Source organism: Heterocephalus glaber, unplaced genomic scaffold (assembly GCF_053883595.1).
Source record: "Heterocephalus glaber isolate CG9 unplaced genomic scaffold, H.glaber_assembly_v1.0 deba00000594, whole genome shotgun sequence".
Classification (NCBI taxonomy): domain Eukaryota; kingdom Metazoa; phylum Chordata; class Mammalia; order Rodentia; family Bathyergidae; genus Heterocephalus; species Heterocephalus glaber.
Genome location: NW_028258151.1, coordinates 15,908,472 through 15,930,273, shown reverse-complemented (window position 1 = coordinate 15,930,273; position 21,802 = coordinate 15,908,472). Strand labels below are relative to the sequence as shown.

The following is a 21,802-nucleotide window of genomic DNA, read 5'->3' as shown; positions in this document are numbered from 1 at the left end:
GATAGACCAGATCTGAAAAGATACAAAAGATAGCAATCACTGACTTCAGAGAACTACTGTCTTCCTGTTCTTGCAGTGGCCTGTCCTGCAAGCAGGACATATTTTCACTTTTTTCTTCTTGCACTGTTCTTCACTTTCCTTCATAAATGTTACTTTTCATGCTCGCTTCAGCAGCACATATACATAAATGTTACTTTTCACCTTCATTAACTGTCCCAGCCAATTATTTGAACGGGACAGCAAGCACCTGGAACCAGTGGACACTGCATTGTTTGGCAACAGTCTTGTTAAGTTGCCCAGGCTGGCTTTGAACTCGTAATCCTCTTGTTTCAGCCTCCTGTGTTTCTTGAATCATAGGCATGTCCCACTATGCCCAAGTATGAGCCAAATCTTAAATGGACTATAATCCTGTCTGGTAACCATACCATCATGTCCCAAGTCCATTCACTTTTCTGTCTGCTCCAGAGGATAGTTTCATTCCTTCCTGTTTCCCCGCATTTCTCCAGCTGTGCCCTTTCCTCATGGTAAGGTGATAACCTCCATTCTTCTTTAGTGAGAAAGGTGGAGGAGCTCCTACCTCACGGGCCTGCTGCTCTGTACCTGTCCTCATATATTCTTTCCTGTTGTCACAGATGTCAGCTCCTGGTTCCAACCAAAGTTGAGCTTCTCATCTACTCAAAGACACCATTTGAGCCATTTTTTCCTCTTTTACCTAACCAACTTTCCTCCCCATTCCAGATCATTCTCTTATAAGCAAATATGTTATTTCTCTCATCTTGGGGTGGCGTGCAGGATGGGGGTTGGGCTTTTGTCTTCATAGCTGCTTTCCTTCCCAGCAGACTCTTGTGTCCTCTTCTCCCATTTCTTCTAGTGCATTTAGTAGTCTTCCTGTTATCCTCCATGGTCAAGTCACATCTCCTTTGCCTATCTGCAGCTTTTAACAGCTTCAGGCAATATTGATTACTGGCTTCAGGAATACCTCATTCTTTGGTGTCCCTCAGACTGTCTGGGTTACTTCCTGGCACTTGAGGGTCCTGTTCTCTTCTCTTGATTTACTTCTCTCCTGTGGTCTTCAATGTGTTTATGACTCCTCAGATTATATTCTCCCCCAGTCCTCTCTCCTGATTTCCAAACTCATTTTCCCACTGCCTAATTAACATCTTTTCCTAGATATTTAACTGGCATTTCCAAAAATATGAAAAACTGAATTTTGATCTTTTCCTCCAAATTTGATTCACCTTCATTGTCCTCTTCTCACTGAACAGCAATTCCATTTTATAGCTGCTCAAGCTAAACTCTGGTATCATACTCATTGTTTATGTATATAGCCTATTATCTTGCTTTCCTGATTCCCCTTGTCCCAACATGGAGCAGCCAAGGTGTCTTCTCACTTCTCTATGAAAAACTCTTCTCAAATTTTATAGGCGTGGTTGGTGCATATCTGTAATCCCAGCACTCCTGAAAGGCTGAGGCAGGAGAATCACAAGTTCAAGCCCAGTCTGGGTAACTTAGTGAGAACTTGCTTAAAAAAAAAAAGGGCAAGTAACTGGAGAGCACAGCCACCATCTTAAGCTTCCACAACAAGCCCAGAGAAGCTGTAGAAGCAGGTGGAGGAGGAATTTTTTTTTTTTTTTGTACGGGGGATCGAACTCGGGTCCTTGCGCCTGCACAGCAGGCAGCGAAACCACTGAGCTAAATCCCCGGCCCTAGAGGAGAAATTTAACACAGGTCCACACTCTGTGCTGACCCAGTTAGTTAAGAACAACACCCAGGTGTTCATCAACAGCCGCAACAAGAAACTGCTGCAGTGCCTGCAACATGATGGTAGAGAATGTGAAGGAGATGTGGACTGAGGTCCCCAACAGTGGCAAGGACAAGAAGTCCAAGCCAGTGAACAAGGACTGCTATATTTCCAAGATGTTCCTGTGTGGGTACTCGGTCATTGTGGTGCTGCAGAACCTGCTCATTGTTGGCAAGTAGGGGCCTTTTCCCCACTGTCAGGACCTGCTCCCAGCCCTGTGAAGATGTGTCCTTTGTGATGGTAGTAATAATAAAGTGCTGCTTTGTTAAAAAAAAAGAAAAGAATAGAAGGGCTGGGGATATAGCTCAGTGTGAAGCCCTGGATTCAGTCCCACGTACTACACAAAGAACAAACAAAACCAAAACCCTCCAATTTACATAAACTGGAAGCCTGAGACCACCCCACCTTGACATGATCTCTGCTCCTCTCTCTGCTCTAGTTTCCCTGGCCTCCTACCCTCCCAATTTTGCCAAACTCAAACATGCCAGAGCCAGGCCTGTTCAGGGAGTTTCCCTAGCTTTTGTCTCTTCCTGGAATGTTTTTCCCAGGTATCTGCAGAGTTCACTCCCTCAAAGTCTTTGCATCTTCTGAGTCCTACCCGACTATCACATATAACTTGTTAACTTTCTTCACCCAGAACTCTATAATACTCCCCACCATAAAACAGATCCCCTTCCAATAGCAGCAGTCCTCATTATTTGAACTCTCATGGTTCAAATGTGCTATAATGCTTGTAAAAATATGTCCCAAATGCACTATCTGAAACTGTAAATTTGTTAAAAGAAATCTACATGTACAGGTAACAGGATATAGACTGTGCTTGCAGGATTACAGCCAGTTCTGGCTCCTTTACGCATAGTACATAGTTGTTCTCGTCTTTAAACACTTCTCTAAAGTTCTCGTGCTTATAGTATTTGCTTTTTCCAGCTGCCTGGGACACTGCCAACTTGGGTACAATTTCAAAATCATCTTTTAGTATCTTTATAATTTATTTTTATAGTATATCTTCATCTGCAGTGTAGAAGCAAAGCAATTTATATCTAATATTACAACATCATTTTAGCATACAACAATACCTATACTGAGTATCAGTGTACTAAAATTGAGTAACTGGTATTTTAAGTACTTGTTGGTGGATTATCATATAGATATTTAATAGTGTGGTGATATCTGAAGAAATTGATTGAGGTTTCCTGGATGTCTGAAAATGCAGTTATTTTTCCTTTTAAAATAAATATAGGGGCAGGGGATTTAGCTCAGTGGTTGCGCTGCCTGCTGCGCAAGCGCAAAGACCCGAGTTCGATCCCTGGTACCAAAAAAAAAGGCTGTTAAAAATAAAGGCTTCTGCCATCTAACACATTTTCAAAAATGGATTACATTTCAAGGAATGCCTGCATACAGTTTTCTCTTTTATTTTGTTTATTTTCTCTTTCCTTTCACTACTGTGATTTTCTTTTCTTTTCTTTTTTTTTTTTGGTACTGGGGATCAAACTCAGGATCTCATGCTTGTGAGGCAGGTGGCGGAACCACTGAGCTAAATACCTGGCCCACTACTGTGATTTTCAACTTTTGGTCTCAGGACCTTTTTATACTCTTATTACTGAGGATTCCAAACAGCTTTTGTTTATGTAAGTATTCCTATATTTACCATATTAGAAACTAAAATAGATATTTAAACATATTTATAAATTCATAAAAATAACAGTAACTGATTACACATTTACAAACATTTTTAATGGAAAATATATTTCCAACACCAAAACAATTAAGTGAGAAGATGATATCTTCATTGGGGTGTAATTCTTTTTTTTTTTGGTTTGTTTTTCATCGGATTTAAAAAAAAATAACAAAACATTCATTGGTACATTTTAGACATACATAATGATAACACTCTTCATAGGGAATTTGCATCTGTACATGATACATCCCTCCTCTTTTTTCCCATTCTCTCCTTCCCACCCTATGTACAAAAGCTTTATTTCCATTTTTTTCTTCTATTTTCATTTTTCCTTTTATTTTTCTTGTCCCTCCCTTCCTTTCTCCCTCCCTCCTCCCTTATTTCCCTTCCCATTTGAACACTTTCTTCCCATTTCCCAATATCTATTATACATTTTAGTCATTATTTCCCTTTCAATTTCTCACACCAGAGAAACAACGCAGAATTTAAACGTGTGTCTGATTTATTTCACTTAAGAGTATGGTTTCAAGGTGGATCCATTTAGTTTTAAATGTCTCAAGCTCATCCTTCTTTATGGCAGAGTAGCACTTCACTGTATAAAAAAACACATTTTCTTTTTTCTGGTTAAGTTTATTGGTACATTTTAGGTATACAATACAGTTACATTCATCATTGGGATCTTGTACCTCTACATGATGTATCCTGGTTGTTATCTTTCCTCATTCCCCTGCCCTCCCTTCAACCCCTCCACCCTTCCCTATTTACAAAGAGTTTGTTTCCATTTTATCCTTTTCTTATGTTTTTTCCCCCTTCTTTCCTTTCCCTTACCCTTCCCACTTCCTCTACTCCTTTAGACCTTTTCTTCCTATTTCAATTATCAATTATACATTTTGATCCTTATTTATACTTTCAGTTTCTCACACCAGAGAAACTATTCGGTATTTACACATGTCTATCCTATTTATTTCACTTAAGAGTATGGCCTCAATGTACATCCATTTAGCTATAAATGTCTCTAGTTTCTCATTCTTTATGGCTGAATAGTACTCCATTTTATAAAAAAACCACATCTTCTTTATCCAGTTTCCAGTTGATGGGCAATTGGACTGTTTCCAAGTTTTAGCTATTACAAACTGCCATTATAAACATGGGTGCACATATATCGCTGCGGTATGATGCTTTTAATTCTTTTGGGAAGATCCCCAGCAGAGGAACAGCCAGGTCCAATTGCACCTCTAATCCTAGTGTTTTTTTTTTTTTTTTTTGGTACCAGGGATTGAACTTGGGTCCTTGCGCAGCAGGCGACGAAACCACTGAGCTAAATCCCCAGCCCTAATCCTAGTTTTTTGAGGTATCTCCATATTGATTTCCACAGTGGTTGCACCAGTCTACACTCCCACCAACAATGGAGAAGGGTCCCTTTCTCCCCACAGCCCCGCCAGCATTTGTTGTTGGTTGACTTTTTGATAGCAGCCATTCTTTCTGGGGTGAGGTGGAATCCCAGCATTGTTTTCATTTGCATCTCTCGAATGACCAGTGATGGTGAACATTTTTTCATATGTTTATTTGCTGCTTTTACTTCTTTGTCTGAGAAGTGTCCGTTCATTTCAGATCCCCATTTTTGGATTGTGTCATTATATTTGGGGGGTGTGATTTTTTAATGTATTTTAGATAGTAGACCTTTGTCTGAGGAACAGCTGATAAAAAATTTTTCCCACATCGTAGGTTGTCTCTTAGCTCTGTTGGTTTTTCTTGCAGTGCAGAAGCTTTTTTTTTTTTTTTGGTACCAGGGATCGAACTCGGGTCCTTGTGCTTGCGCAGCAGGCGGCAAAACCACTGAGCTAAATCCCTGGCCCCAGAAGCTTTTCTAATAGATGAGATCCCAGTTGTTGATTCTTTGTGCTAATTCCCATGCTACTAAGGATTTGTTCATAAAGTCTTTTCCTATGCCAAGGTCTTCGAGAGTTCTACCTAACTTATCTTCCAGTAAATTTAGTGTTTCTGTTTTAATATTTAGATCTTTAATCCACTTTGATTTTAGTTTAGTGCATAGTGAAAGATAGGGGTCTAGTTTTAATCTTTGGCAGGTTGAAATCCATTTTTTCCAACACTTTTTGATCGAGAAAATTTGAACTATAAGTTAGTTATTAAGGTAGCTGAAGTAGAATAAGTAATACATTCCTTTAAGATTGACCTTTCCCGTAACTCTTATTGTTTAAGGTGATGGCTAACTGAACCTTTGACCTGTAACCTAGCTGTAGATAACATTTAACCTGGAGAAAAGCAAAGTAGAAATGTTTGGGTAGTTTACAATGTATGTGTTTTAAGTGCCATCTGTTTGTTATATGTCTGTAACTTTAACCATTAATAGGAACTAGTTGTAAAAGAGAAACAGAAATTTTACTAAGACCACCAGGAATGAGGTAATGGCTAAAAGAAGATATAAAAGGAAACGTTAAAACAAAGAATGGTGCAGACATTGATCAGATGAGTTTCTGGCAGTCCCGCCCTGCTAGCAAGTAAAGGCTTTGTTTTTTTACCCAACTTCTGTGTCTCTGTACATTTCTTTGCGCAATTCCAAGAACACTTTTATTAAAGAGGCCATTTTTTCTCTAGTGAGGATGGTTGGCTCCTTTGTCAAAGATGAGGTAGCAGCTGGAGTTGTTTCTGCATCTTCTAATCTATTCCATTAGATTACTCTGTTTCTTTGCCAGTACCATGCTGTTTTTATCACAGTGGCTTTGTAGTGTAGTTTCCAGTTGGAGATTGTGATACTCCCTGTCATATCTCTGTTGCCTGGAATTGCTTTTGCTATTCTACGTCTCTTCTGGTTCCAAATGAATTTTTGGATTGTTTTCTCTAGTTCTGTGAAATATACTGTTGGGATTTCAATCAGGATTGCATTGAATCTGTATAGCAGTTTTGGAAGTATGGCCATTTTCACTATATTGGTTCTTCCTACCCAGGAACAGGGGATGTCTTTCTATTTTCTTCAATCTCTTTTTCTAGTGCTGTAGTTTTTAATGTAGAGGTCTTTTGCTTCCTTTGTTAGATTGATTCCTAGATATTTCATTTTTGGGGGATGCTATTGTGAAAGGAATTGTTTCCCTAATTTCTCTCTCAGTGAGTCTGTTATTTGAAAACACATTTTTTTTTGGTACCAGGGATTGAACTTGGGACCTTGTGCTTGTGAGGCAGGTGGTGGAACCACTGAGCTAAATCTCCGGCCCAAAAACACATTTTCTTTATCCATTTGTTGGCTGATGGGCATTTGGGCTGTTTCCAAGATTTAGCTATTATAAACCATGCTGCTATAAACATGGATGTGCATATATTGCTGTGGTATGATGCTTTTAATTCTTTTGAGAAGGTTCTAAGAAGGGGAATAGCTGAGTCAACTGGAACCTCTAGTTTTAGTTTTTGAGAAATCTCCATATTGATTTCTACAGTGGCTGCATCCGTCTACACTCCTAGCAACAGTAGAGAAGGATTCCTTTTCCCCACAGCCCCTCCAGTATTTGTTATTGGTTGACTTCTTAATAATAGCCATTCTTTCTGGAGATGGAACCTCAGAGTTCTTTTAATTTGCATTTCTCGAATGACCAGTGATGTTGAACATTTTTTCATACATTTATTTGTTGTTTCTCTTCATCTGAGAAGTGTCTATTCATTTCAGTTGCCCATTTTTGGACTGGGTCTTTAAATTTGGGGGGGGGGTCTGATTTTTTTGAGTTCTTTATATATTCTAGATAGTAGTCCTTTGTCTGATGAATAGCTGATAAAAATTTTTTTCCCCTTGGGGCTGGGGATTTAGCTCAGTGATTCCGCCACTTGCCTCACAAGTGCAAGGCCCTGAGTTCGATCCCCAGTACCAAAAAAAAAAGTTCAGGGCCGGGGATTTAGCTCAGTGGTTCTGGTGCCTGCCTTGAAAGCGCAAGGTCCTGAGTTCAATCCCCAGTACCAAAAAAATTTTTTTTCCCCACACTATGGGTTGTCTCTTCAACTCTGCTGGTGGTTTCTCTTATGTCAACTGCACTCTCTCCTCTTTCTTCATTGACTCCAATCAGTCTTATGTTACTCTTCTTTGCATCATCTAGCAGCTGCTGGATTGATTTCTCATGTTCCCTTACAATTTTAAAGCAATTTTTCTTTTCCTGGTCACTAATTACAATCTTATCCTCTATATCTGAAATTCTATCCTCACATTGGTTCATTCTGCTGCACAGACTTTCAATGGAGCTTTTAATCTCCTGAAAATCTGTTTGCATCTGTTTTATGGATTCCATTTGTTTCCTATGCTGGGATTCCATCATGTTCCTCAGATCCTCTATTTTTTTTTAACTGTGTCCTCTCTAGATTTATTAATTATGTCTTGCACTATGAGCACAATCTTTGCTGTTATCTGAGAAATTATTTCTGATTTCATTTTTCCCAGATCCTCTTTTGTTGCCAGTTCAGAGAGTCCAGGTGGTTGAGTATCAGATTGTTCCATCTCATTTCCCTTTGGGGTTGCTGTAGGTGATCTGGAAGTCTGTTTTTGAGGCTTGTTTACATGTCTTTTCATTCCATGGTGGTGGGGGTGCTTCTGGCACCCACGTGGCTCCCCTTCTCTGCCCTAGGAGTGTGGAATGGTGGCAGGGGAGCCTCCTTCCGGGTGCTGGGACTGGCTCACTTTCTCTGCCCTAGGAGCGTGGAATCTGCTGGTAGTTTCTCTTGCTGTGCAAAAGCTTTTTAATAAGCTGAGACCATTGGGGTATAATTTGAATGTCACACAATTCACCCATTTAAGAGTGCACAATTCAATGGCTTTTAGTGTATTCAGAGTTGTGCAACCATCAGCCCAGCATCAGAACATTCTCATGATTCCACAGAGAAGCCACATTCTTGCATAAGTTTTTTTGGTACAGGAGATTGAACTCGGGTTCTTGGGCTTGTAAGGCAGGTGGCAGAACCATTGAGCTAAATCCCCGGCCCTAAAATCTGACCTTCACTGTTACTTTATGTGGTAGGCATTGTTTTTTTTTTTTGGTACTGGGGATTGAACTCAGGTCCTTGAGCTTGCAGGGCAGGAGGCGGCATCACTGAGCTAAATCCCCGGCCCTAGAAGCCACATTCTTTATCTGTCACCCTTCCCAGCCTGCCTATCCCTCCACCCCTTGCCCTAGGCAACCACTAATTTAATTTTGGACTCTAGAGATTGGCCTATTTTGGACATTTCACATAAATGGAATCATAATATGTGGTCTTTTGTGACTGGCTTCTTTCACTTATTAGCATAACGGGGCAGTCATGCATGCCTGTGTTTTAATTGCTGGGGGCTGAACACAGGGTCTTGTGCATGCAAGGTAAGCATTCCACCATTGAACTACAACTGCAACCCTTTAGGATAATGGTTTTTTTTTTCCTTTGGTACTGGGGATTGAACTCGGGACCTTGTGCGTGAGAGGCAGGTGCCGGAACCACTGAGCTAAATCCCTGCCCCTAGCATCATGTTTTGAAGGTTCACTTGTGCTGTAGCATGGATGTACTTCACTCTTTTATGAATATACCTTATTTCACTTATTAATTTATCAGCTGCTAGACTTTGGTTGTGCTATAGTTTAGGTCTATACTGTCCCCCCAAAATCTCATGTGTCTGGAGGGTGAATGGCTCATAGGGTGCTATACTCATCAGTGGATTAGTGCACTGATGAATTTATAGCTGAGTTGCTGTTAGGAGGTGGAGCCTGGTTAGAGGTAGGTCACTGGGACATGATCTGGAAGGGTGTATTCTTGTCCCCAGTTCCTCCCTTCTCACTTTGCTTCCTAGCTGCCATGGGTTAAACAGCTTTCCTCTGCCATGTCCTTCTGCCATGGAGCCAATCAATCATGGACTGAATCCTCTAAAAACCATGAGCTAAAATGAACCTCTCCTCCAAGTTATGGGTGCCATGTACTATGTCCCAAAAGTGACTAATACAGAAATGTGGTACCAGAGTAGGGTTGTTGCTGTAACTGTACCTGATCATTGTGGTTCAGAAGCCTTTAGAACTGCATTGTGAGAGGAGACTGGAAAAGTGTGGAGATTCAGGCTAGCGAAGTTTTAGAAAGTTGTGAACAGTGCTTGATTGGTGATACTGGTCAGAGCTTAGAAGACCAGAATGCTGACAGGAATATGGAAAGGCCAGGCTCATGGGGGAATAGGACCCTACTGGAAATTGGACTAGAGGCCATGCATGTTTCATTCTGGCAAAGAATTTGTCTATATTTTGTCCATATCCTAAGACTTTGTGTAAGGCCAAATTTAAAGAGGATGAACTAATTGATCTGAAAGAAAATTTCAAAGAAGCTCAATGTTCAGGCTGTGGCATGGGTACTGTTGGCTGCTTTTAGTCAGATCTACAGTGAGAATCAGGAGAAAAAAGCAGAAGTAAATTATTTGAAAGTTTGTAGTTTCATCAGAAAGGAAGCACCCCACAAAGCTGGGGCCTAAGAGAACATGGTTGTTAAAAAGATTAGTATTAAAAGGAATCTGAGGGCCGGGGATTTAGCTCAGTGGTTCTGCCACCTGCCTCACAAGCACAAGGTCCCGAGTTTGATCCCTGGTACCAAAAAAAAAAAAAAAAAAAAAAAGGAATCTGAGAACTTTGTATCAGGATAATAGGAAAGATGGCTTGAAGGTACATCAAGAATCAGCTCCACTCATCTCGGGCTAAAAGATGCAAAAGTATACATATATCATTTGAGAAGAAAGTCCCTAGACCCCCTGCTTGAGAAGGGCTACAGAAAGAATTGGTTCCTCGGGATTTATTTTACCATGCTCAGCCATCCAGGTACTCAAGAGGCCACTGCAGGCATGGTTCAAGGAGGCCCAGCAATTGCTTGAGCTACCAGCAGATCTTGGTGACACCCATATGGTGCTGGTTTTATAGGCATGCAGAATGCAAAAGTTATGGGGTCAGGAGGCTTCTACCCTAGATTTCAGAGGAAGACCTGAGAGGCCAGGCAATGTGCCCTTGAGAGGGAAATGTGTGAAGCTGTGAGACTGAAGCAAAAGTGTAGTGGAGGCCCTAGGAAGTTAGAGATGTCAATGACACGGAATATTTGCTGAAAAAAGCCACAGGCAATGAGCAGAGCTAGGCCATGAGAGAGGATATGTGGGTAGCAACCAGGAAAACCACAGGAGTGGGGCTGCTCAAGCCCTCTGGAGCACACATCTGGTCCATGTACTGGACATGGAGCTACAGGATTTAATGTATACCCTGCTGGATTTTGTTCTCACTTTGGTGTGATTCCTTTCTATCCCTTCCTTTGGGAGGGGAATGTTTACCCTGTGCCACTGTATGCTGCACAAGAATTTAACCATTTTTAAATTTAATTTAATTTTTTTTGGTACTGGGGATCAAATTTAGGACCTTGCGCTTGCAAGGCAGGCACCGGAACCACTGAGCTAAATCCCTGGCCCCCTATTATTTTTATTTTTTATTTTATTTATTTATTTAGGTACTGGGGATCGAACTCGGGACCTTCCACTTGCAAGGCAGGTGGTGGAACCACTGAGGTAGATCCCTGGCCCCTATTTTTATTTTTATAGGGGCTCACAGCTAAGAGTTTATCTTGTATCTCAGAGACCACCTCTGGACTTGAACTTTTCAGCAATGGTGTTAAGACTCTGGTGACTCTTAGAGATGGACTAAATGCATTTTGCATAATGAGATCAACATGAGCCTTTTGAGGGCAAGGGTAAAATTATGGTTTAGATCTAAACTGTTCCCCCAAAGTCTTATGTGTTTAGAAGGTGACTGGGTCACAGGGGCATCATACTCATCAGTGCAGTGGTCCACTGATGAGTTTACAGCTGACTTGTTTTTAGGTGGGGCCTGCTTACAGGCAGGTAGGTCACTGATGCATGACCTGGAAGAGTGTTTTCTTGTCCCCAGGTCCTCTCTTCTCTCTCTGCTTCCTAACTGCTACAAGTTAAGCAGTTTTCTTCTGCCATGCTGTTTCTGCCTTGGAACCAATCAATCATGGACTGAATCCTCTAAAAAACATGAACCAAAATAAACTTTTCTTTCTCTAAGTTGCAGGTGTCAGGTATTGTGTCCTAGTGACAGAACAGTGATTAATACAGGTTGTTTTTACTTTTTAGCTATTGTTAATAATGCTGCTATGAGCATTGGTATGCTAGGTTTTGTGCTTTTGTTTCTCTTAGGCATATACCTAGGAATAGAATTCCAGGTCATAAAGTAACTCTGTAAACCCCCTACCCCCACCCTTTTAGTACTGGAAACTGAATCCAGGGCCTTTGCACTGAGCTACATACCCAGCTTACTCACCCCCCCCCCCCACACTCCCTTTAGGTTTTTATTTTTTGAGATAAAGTTTCACTGAGTCACTAAGTTTCCCAGGCTGGGTCTGAACAATCCTGCTTCAGCCTTCCAAAGTGTTAAGATTACAGGTGTATGTCATTATGCCTGGTCTGTTTAACCTTTTCAGGAACTTTTTTCCAAGTGGCTGCTCTATTTAGCATTTCCAACAGCAGTGTCTGAAGGAGATGGCCTGATTTTACATTTCTACAAATCTTTTTTGTTTTTCTTAAATTCTTTTATTGGTACATTTTAGGTATACAACACAATTACATTTCTCACTGGGAGCTTGTACCTTTACATGATGCATCTTGGTTCTTATTTTTTCCCCATTCCTAGCCTTCCCTTCACCCCCTCCACCCTTCCCTATTTACAAAGACTTTATTTCCATTTTTTCCATTTCTCACCATTTTTCCTTTCCCTTCTTTTCTTTCCCCTGCCCCTCCCACTAACCCTACCCCGTTGGACCTTTTCTTCCTATTTTGCACTACTGATTATTCATTCTAATCATTGGTACATTTTAGGTATACAATATAATGACATTCATCATTGGAAATTTGCAACTTTACATAATCTCTCTTGGTTCTTATTTTTCACCCTTGCCCAGCCCTCCCTTCAACCCCTCCATTCCTCCCTATTTACAAAGATTTTGTTCCTATCTTTCCATTTTCTCATATTAATTTCATTCCCTTCTTTCCTTTCTCCTAATCCTCCCACTTCCTTCCCCTTTGCCCCTTTTCTTCCTATTTCACATGACCTATTATGCATTTTAGTCCTTATTTACACTTTCAGTTTCTCACACCAGAGAAACTATTCAGTATTTATACATGTGTGTCCCATTTATTTCACTTAAGAGTATTGCCTCAATGTGCATCCACTTAGCTATAAATGTCTCTAATTTCTCATTTTTTTGGGCTGAGTAGTACTTCATTTTATTAAAAAACCACATTTTCTTTATCCAGTCTCCAGTTGATGGGCATTTGGGCTGTTTCCAAGTTTTAGCTATCACAAACTGTGCTGCTATGAACATGGGTGCACATATATCACTGTGGTATGATCCTTTTAACTCTCTGGGGAAGATCCCCTGCAGTGGAATAGCAGGGTCAAATGGGACTTACAGTCCTAGTTCTTTGAGGTATCTCCATACTGATTTTCACAGTGCTTGCACCAGTCTACACTCCCACCAGCAGTGGAGCAGGGTTCCTCTTTCCCCACAGCCCCGTGAGCATTTGTTATTGGTTGATTTCATGATAGCAGCGATTCTTTCTGGAGTGAGGTGGAATCTCAGCATTGTTTTCGCTTGCATCTTTCTAATGACCAGTGATGTTGAACATTTTTTCATGTATTTATTTGCTATTTCTACTTCTTTGTCTGAGAAATGTCTGTTCATTTCAGATGCCCATTTTCGGATTGGGTCTTCCAACATGCATTTATGATAAAAACCCTACAAAAAATTGGAATAGATGGTCTCTACCTCAAACTGATAAAAGCCATCTATGAAAAACCAACAGCCAATATCATACTAAATGGTCAAAAACTGAAATCCTTCATACTGAAATCATGAACAAGACGAGGATGTCCACTATCACCACTCTTGTTCAATACAGATTTGGAAAAATTAGCCATGGCAATTAGACAAGTGAAAGAAATAAAAGGAATGAAGATAGGAAATGAAGAAGTCAAATTGTCATTATTTGCAGATGACATGATACTCTATATAGAAGACCCCAAGAACTCCACCAAAAGTCTTCTAGACTTAATAACCAAATTCAGTCAAGTAGCTGGTTACAAGGTCAACACACAAAAATCAAGAGTTTTCCTCTACACAAATGACAGACTCACTGAGAGAGAAATAGGGCAAATAATTCCTTTCACAATAGCATCCAAAAAACTGAAACACCTAGGAATCAACCTAACGAAAGAAATCAAAGACCTCTTCTCTGAAAACTATGGCACTCTGAAAAGAGAGATTGAAGATGATATCAGAAAATGGACAGACATCCCCTGCTCCTGAGTAGGAAGGATTAATATAGTGAAAATGGCCATACTTCCAAAACTGCTATATAGATTCAATGCAATTCCAACTGAGATCCCAGCAGCATACTTCACGGACCTTGAGAAAACAATCCAAAAATTCATTTGGAATAAGAAGAGACCCAGAATAGCAAAAGCAATTCTAGGTAACAGAGACATGGCAAGGGGTATCACAATCCCCAACCTGCAACTCTACTACAAAGCTACTGTGATAAAAACAGCATGGTACTGGCAAAGAAACAGACCTGAGGACCAGTAGAACAGATCAGAAGATGCAGAAACAAAGCCAGACACACTCAGCCATCTCATCTTTGATAAAGGAGCCAAACACCCTCACTGGAGGAAAGATAGCCTCTTTAATAAATGGTGCTGGAAAAATTGGGCTTCAACTTGTCAAAGATTAAAACTAGACCTATATCTCTCACCATGCACTAAACTAAAATTGAAATGGATTAAAGATCTAAATATTAAAATAGAAATGCTGAACCAGTTGGAACAGAGGTTAGGTAGAACTCTTGAAGACACTGGTGTAGGAAAAGATTTTATGAACAAAACCTCAGTTGCCCGTGAACTAGCACAATCAACAAGTGGGATCTCTTCTTATTAAAAAGCTTCTGCACAGCAAGAGAAACCACCAGCAGTGTGAAGAGACAACCCACAATGTGGGAAAAAAATCTTCACCTGCTTTTCCTCAGACAAAGGTCTACTATCTCGAATCTATAAAGAACTTAAAAAGATCAGACCTCCCAAATTTAAAGACCCAATCTACAAATCTTTTTAATGTATGGCTAAGAAGACAGGCGGAGTCTCATACCTGTTTCTGTACTCTGTTGTAAAATATTATTTTTGTTAAGTATGTGAAAAAAATATAGACTCAAAGAGATATACAGCTGAAGAAAGGAGAAGCATTTTAATGCCTTTTAAGATAATTATAGATGCTGGGGATTTAGCTCAGTGGTTCCAGCGCCTGCCTCGAAAGCAGAAGGTCCTGAGTTCGATCCCCAGTACCAAAAAAAAAAAAAAAAAAGATAATTATAGATGATTATTCTTTTTTTTTTTTTTTGGTACCAGCGATTGAACTCGGGACCTTGTGCTTTCGACGCCCGCGGTGAAACCACTGAGCAAAATCCCTGGCCTTAGATGATTATTCTTTGACATAACACCAAAACTCTACAATTGGCAGAACCTTAAAGGTTACTTGAAAAGTAGAATTCTAGGGCTGGGGATTTAGCTCAGTGGTACTACCGCCTGCCTTGTAAGTGCAAGGTTCCAAGTTTGATCCCCCGTACTAAAAAAAAAAAAAGCAGAATTCTAAACCATATAAACAAGGCTTTTGTGCTTATATATCAAAATCAAAGCAGGGCCGGGGATTTAGCTCAGTGGTTTCGCTGGCTGCTGTGCAAGTGCAAGGACCTGAGTTTGATCCCCAGTACCAAAACAAAACAAAACAAAAAACAAAAAAAACAAATCAACGAACAGAAAAAAGAACATCCATGGAGGCAGTAGGACATCTGAATGAAGTTCTGATAATTTCTCAGTTTTGATAAACATAGCATGCTAAAGAAACATTGAGAAAAGCTGGAATCATGAGCCGAAATCAATCTTTCCTCCTTTTAATTTGATTGTCTCAGTTATGCTGTCACAGTGAGAGAAAGCTGACCAGCACAGATGGTTGAGAGTTCAATGACTGCTGGTATGTTCTGGAGTATTTGGGTTTTCGTGCCAGGAGCCTTGCCCTCTGTTGCTCTCATACCTTCAGAACAAATGTGAATACTAAGCAAAAGGCAAATAGTTCCTCAGCATTACTGTAAAAATAGTTCTGGCTGGGCTGGGGATTTAGCTCAGTGGCTCTGTGGCTGCCTGGCAAGTGCAAGGTCCTGAGGAGTTCAGTTCCTAGTACCAAAAAAAAAAAGTTCTGGCCTCCTGTACCTTCTGAAAAATATCTTAGGATCTCAGGGTCTACGGACCTCATGTTGAGCACTGCCTCTCTCTCTCTCTTTTTTTTTTTTTTTAAGTGGGGCTGGTGATTGTACCCAGGGCCTTATGCATGTTAGGCAAGCACTCTACCACTGGGCTATATCCCAGCCCTAAAGCTCCTTAAAGGTAAGGATTTTTGTCTGTTTTGTTCACTGCTGTATCCCCTGTGCCCACACCAATGTCTGACACATAACAGACACTCAATAAATATTTATTAAATGAAGGCAGGTGTAGAGACACGCCTATAATCCTAGCACCTGGGAGGCTAAGGCAGGAGGACTGCTGTAAGCTCCTCCTGAGCTTACAGGATTGTAAGCTACATGAGCTACATAAGTTCAAGGCCAGCCTGAATTACACAGTGAGACCCTGTTTCAAAAAAAAAAAAAAAGTATTGAATGAATAGTTAACTGCATAAGTGAATGTGATAATATCTGTAATTACTTTCAGCTGCTTGGAAGTAAAACAAAAATAATTCAGGATATTTGTAGTTTGGGTATAATTTATAATTTTACAGAATGCTAAATATTTAATCAGGAAATAAAAGAAATTATTTCTTTCAGAAAAAGCATTTAACTGCAGGAGTGGGAAAACCAGCAGGGAATATTGAAAACTATCCCAACAGTATGCATGGGAAAGCAATAGCCTTTAGTGAAGGAAACACTCCCTGAAAAGTAGAACACTGCCTGTGACCTAGAAATGGGGCAAAACCAGGAAAAGAGGACAAAATATAAAAACTGCTACTTCACATCATTTCCCACACTTGTTTTTCCAACCCACAGTGGCTGGGAACATTCACAGGGTTGGGAGAAATTATACACAAAATGAACAGGGAATCTGAATGTAAGGTGGAACATGCAAGAATTCATAAGTAATGAGAACACTTTGAGTTTTGAGGACTAAATTAAGATAATGTATTTACACCAAAAAGGACCAGAGGACCTCAATTTATGATTCACATACTATGAGTGTTATAGATATGGATTTTAATCAAGCCAATATTCAAACAATAAACTGCTGCATAAAGGTGAGGTAGCCAATAAGTATTCTGGTTAGTATGGAGTTATTGGTTTTTAGTGAATAAAATTCAGTAAACACACCATCCTTGGGCTGATGAATTGAGTCAGTATTTAAAACCTGCAGAGACACTTTGAAATCTCACTAAGTTCCAGGAAGTCATCATTAGGAAGGATTATCAGTTAAGGAAGGGTGGGGAATATAGTTTAATGGAACATAAATTATACACTCTTTGGTTTTAGTCCCAGCGCTGCCACACTTAGTAATCGGCTCGCAATAGGTAAATTCCTGAATGCTTCTGTCTGTTTGAGACAGGGTCTTGCTATGTAGTCCAGGCTAGTCTCAAACTTACGGAAATCCTCCTGCCTCAGCCTCCCAAGTGCTGGAATTACAGGCATGTGCCACCATGCCCAACTCTGAATGCTTCTATAGGTTACTTTTTCCCTTCTCCTTTTCTGAATTCAGGAATAATTAAGAATACAAACATCTGTGAAACATTTTGATTTTCTTGAAAATACTGAATCAAGTGTAAGAAGTTAAATGTGAGGATTACTCAGAAGTTAAAATATCCCAGTAAATTTTAACATTGCCAAGTCTAAAATAATGTTTCTTCCATCCTATGAAAAGCCTCCAAAGTGCTTCCTACAACTAAGATTGAAACTGACACTGGCCACTATAGTAACTGCTGAGCAATTTACAAAACACTTTAGCATCTATCTCACTACTCTTGTTATGGAGGCAAGGCAGGAAGGACCGCTTCTGTTCTTCTGACAAAGAAAGTAAAGTGTGAAGAAACTGAGTGCCATAACTAAGAGGCAGAACTGGGACTCGGCAGGTTTGGGAGAGCTCAGTCATTGGGTCCAAGACTGCTCCTTGCTTTATGAAGTGATGAGATCAAAGTGGTTCCTGGGGAAGTTCTAAAGCCCCAAGAGTAGGGAGATGGCTATCCAGCTTCCTGGACCTTGAATGCACTGCTCTGCTCACCTGCAGCTTCACAGCAATGACCACGGAGTTAAGATCTTTGTCCATTTCTTTTAGCATAATGAGCTTCTTCAGGGTCAAGCTGAACAGCCTAGAAAAATAAGAGAGAAAGAAGATCCTGTCAAATACAAGTAACTTGTGAGAAAGTGACAGTCTGCTGGGGAAACTTGTTCTGCCTGAAATAAGACTGGGAGAAAGCCATTCCCAGCCTATGGTCACCTCTTTCTGTAAAAGAATGTCCCCTTTAATTTTTATACTTGGTGAGTGTCAAAAAGGGATCTCATTCCGTGAATTCCTATGGATAGCCACTTATCACAGGCCAAAACCAACATACAAAGCTGGGCATGGGGAGGCTGAGGCAGGAGGACTGACAGTTTGAGGCCAGCCTGGGCTACATAATGAGTTCAAGGCTGGCTTGGGCTATATAGTAAGATCCCTGTCTCAAAAACAAAGCCCAAAACCAATGCATATTTTCACTCCTAAAATGAGGGCAGTTTCTGGGGAGTATGAGACCAAGAAAGGGATCAACATGGTTATTTGCTGAACTAGTTCTTCCTCTATCTGCCACCTATGTACACCTGAGACATTAACACATATAAATTTTACCACCATGGAGAAAATCCACTCACTAAAAAGACATTATTTGGCAGGACATCATTAAAATGGTTATGAATTTGACTTCAGTTGAATTTTGCTCCAGAAAACCTTCAGTGAGACAAATCAAGAAACTGCCCTTAACTCAAAGTGACAGGGCTATCCTCCCTTTGGAGTCTCAGAGATGCCCATCAGTCTTGGCTGTGGCCAGCCTGTGGCAGAGTTGCCCTGGCTGCCTATAGAAGCTGAGAGGCCCACCCTGGGCTCTGCCTTCCCACTGGTTTGGGTGGTTAAGATTTCGCAAAATCTTCTCCTTTGTGAGGTTCTGGAGATTGGAAGACACCTGAGGGATGACCAGTCATGACAAGGACCGAAAATCAGATGCTTTATGTTTATTTGTTCTCCAGCAATGTGGCTTTCTTGGTTCCATCTGATCTGTGTCCATCCACATTCTTGAAGCTCAGCCACACTGAAGGCACCAAACTCCTTACTGACATCTAGACAGTGTTGTCTCTTCTGTGAGCCAATAGTTCTACTGCTGTCAGCCAACTAGCTAACACCTCAGCTAGTGTCAGAGTTCCTTCATGGGGCTACTGGAAAGGCCCCTCATGTGCCTTTAGCCAGAGCCACCTGGGTTCATGTTCTTACTTGCCAAATCTGCTCCATCTGTTTGTAGCACTGCAGCTCTCTCTCTTCCCTTTAAGCAGAGATGTGTCGTGCCCCCAGAACTCTAGCTCTGCTAACACCAACAAGATCATTACAGTTCACAGGTGGTGAGTAAGAAACATCCAGTGGTACCCTGGTATTCGTTAACTGGTTCTAGCTGGGGATGGTGGCAGAATCCTATAATTCCAGCACTCTGGGAGGCTGAGGCAGAAGGATTATGAGTTTGAGTGCAGGCTGGGTGACTTAATGACTGGGGATGTAGCTCAGTGCCTCAGTGTGAAGGTCCTGGGTTCAATCTCCAGTATGGAGGGGGCACAGAGAGAGAGAGAGAGACAAGACAGAGAGAGACTCTCATTATGGACTTCACATTCTAGTGAAAAGAGAGTCAATAATCACTTGGCATAACAAGTAAATTATATAGCACGTTAGACTGTGCAAAAACAGAAGCAGGAAAGGGGGTTGTGAATATGAGGCCCATGCAGTGCAGAAAGTTGTGGGAGGGCTTCCTGAAGAACTCTAGGTGGAGGTGGAGGTAAGAGAGCACAAAGCACAGAGCCATGCCACCCACCAGGGCTTTGTTAGTCAGAGTGACAATCTGACTTTTAATCTGCAATAGATGGGGAGTCACTGGCTTTAAATGAGACAACTGATGTGTTTTACATTAATTGGATCACTCCAACTGTGCTGTTGGGATAGCATGGGAAGCAAAGTGGATTGGGAAAAGTTGAGAATTAGATGCAACTGTAGTAATTCAGGCAACAGACTGCAGAGGTTTAGGAAGTGGCAGTGGAGATATGAAAGATAAATTCTGGGTATACTGTGAAGATACAAGTTAACTCCTGGATTTCGGTCTGCACATCTGGAAAGAGATCACCATTTGGTGAGACTGGGAAGACTCAGGATAGAGCAGGGTTGGGAAATGTAGGATCAACAGTTCGGGTTTGGATATTTTAGATATGAGTGGAGCTGTTGAGTAGAGAGCTAGATATATAGACCTGTTTCTGGGTAGAGATGTCAATGTAGAAATGGGGCATAAAGATGGGATTTAAAGCCAAGAAACTGGATGAGATCAATCAGAGAGTGAGCCCACAAGGAGAAGAGAACCAAGGATTGAGCCCAGGACACCTCAGGAGGGGAAGAGAGTGATGCCACAGAGGAGACCAAACACTTGAGAGGCTGAGTGAGGCAGAAGAATCACTGTGAGTTTGAGGGCAGCCTGGGTTACATATAGTGAATTCAAGGCCATTCTGAACTCCATAGTGAGAGCTTGTCTCAAAAAAATAAAATAAAAAGAGGACAGGGATTTAGCTCAGTGGTTCCAGCGCCTGCCTTGCCAAGCGCAAGGTCCCAAGTTCGATCCCTGGTACCAAAAAAAAAAATAATAATAATAAAATAAATAAAAAAAATAAAAGTAAAAAGAAAGGTGTAATTAACTTTAATAATGTATTTTGTTTAACCCAGTATATAAAAATATTAGACAACATATTAAAAATATATGTAAAAAGAATAATATACCTTGATAAGTAATTCTTTACATTACCCCAGGAGTGCAAATTTACATAGTATTAGAAAAATCAACTAATTCATCACATTAACATATTAAAAAGAAAAAAAAATCACAATAGGTGCAGAAAAATTACTTTAAAAATCTAATACTCTTCCTGATTTTTAAAAGAATCTCAGTAAAATAGGAATAGAAAGGAACTTTCTTAATTCGATAAAGGGCATTTACAAAAAAATCTACAGGTAGCAGCAAGACATTCTGTGGTACAGGACTGAATGCCTTCCAAGATGAGAAACAAGGTAAGGATGTCTACTCTCCTTATTTTTATTCAATATTGTAATGGCAGTTTCTAATTAATGCAAAAAGGCAAGAAAATAAATGAAAGGTTTCCAGATGGAATGAAAGAAGTAAAACTGCCCTTATTTTCAAACAATATGATCATCTATGTAGGAAATCTGATGGAATTTTCAAAAAATAATAGAATAATGAGTTTAGAAAGGTTACAGGATATAAGCTTAACAAGATAGTAGGAGTCCAAAGAACTCACAAAGGGAATTTCAGGTTATTTAGCTCAAACAAACAAACAAACAAACTTCCTCTCTTTAAGGAGATATTGAAAATATAGTGCTAATCTGTCATTTTTTTTCTTTTAAAACTCCATTTGGAAATTTCAGTCAAGTTCATCACAAATGAGACAACTGCAGAAAACCTTGTGTAGTGGTATATGCCTGTAATCTCAGCACTGGGAGGCTGAGGTAGGAAGAATGAATGGATGCCTCACAAGTGCAAGGTCCCGAGTTAGATCTCCGGTACCAAAAAAAAAAAAGAATGAATGGGCAATTTACAAGAGCCTGTCTCAAAAGGAGTGGCTGGAGATATAACTCAGTGCAAAGGTCCTGAATTCATTTGTCAGTACCTAAATATATATAATTATATATATATTTATTTATCTATATATCTATATCTATATATTCTTTTTTTTTTTTGGTACTGGGGATCGAACTTGGGTCCTTGTGCTTTCGAGGCAGGTGGCAGACCACTGAGCTAAATCCCTGGCCCTTATACCTATATATTCTTTGTTTGTTTGTTTTGGTACCGGGGATAGAACTTGAGTCCTTGCGCTTGCGCAGCAGGCAGCAAAACCATGGAGCTAAATCCCCGGCCCATATCTATATATTCTTAAAATCCTAGAACATCTAGTCATGTCC

The 21,802-nt window shown here is 40.4% G+C and overlaps 1 protein-coding gene across 2 annotated transcripts in view; it reads right to left on the bottom strand.

The window, feature by feature from the left end:
• The window catches only part of Pacs1 (phosphofurin acidic cluster sorting protein 1), a 190,224-nt gene that overhangs the window by 47,726 nt on the left and 120,696 nt on the right, over positions 1-21,802 (bottom strand). For both annotated transcript variants that reach the window (XM_004852334.4, XM_004852335.4), the window contains exon 2: positions 17,834-17,921. In XM_004852334.4, the coding sequence (XP_004852391.1) occupies positions 17,834-17,921 (88 nt within the window). The remainder of the gene's footprint in view (positions 1-17,833; positions 17,922-21,802) is intronic.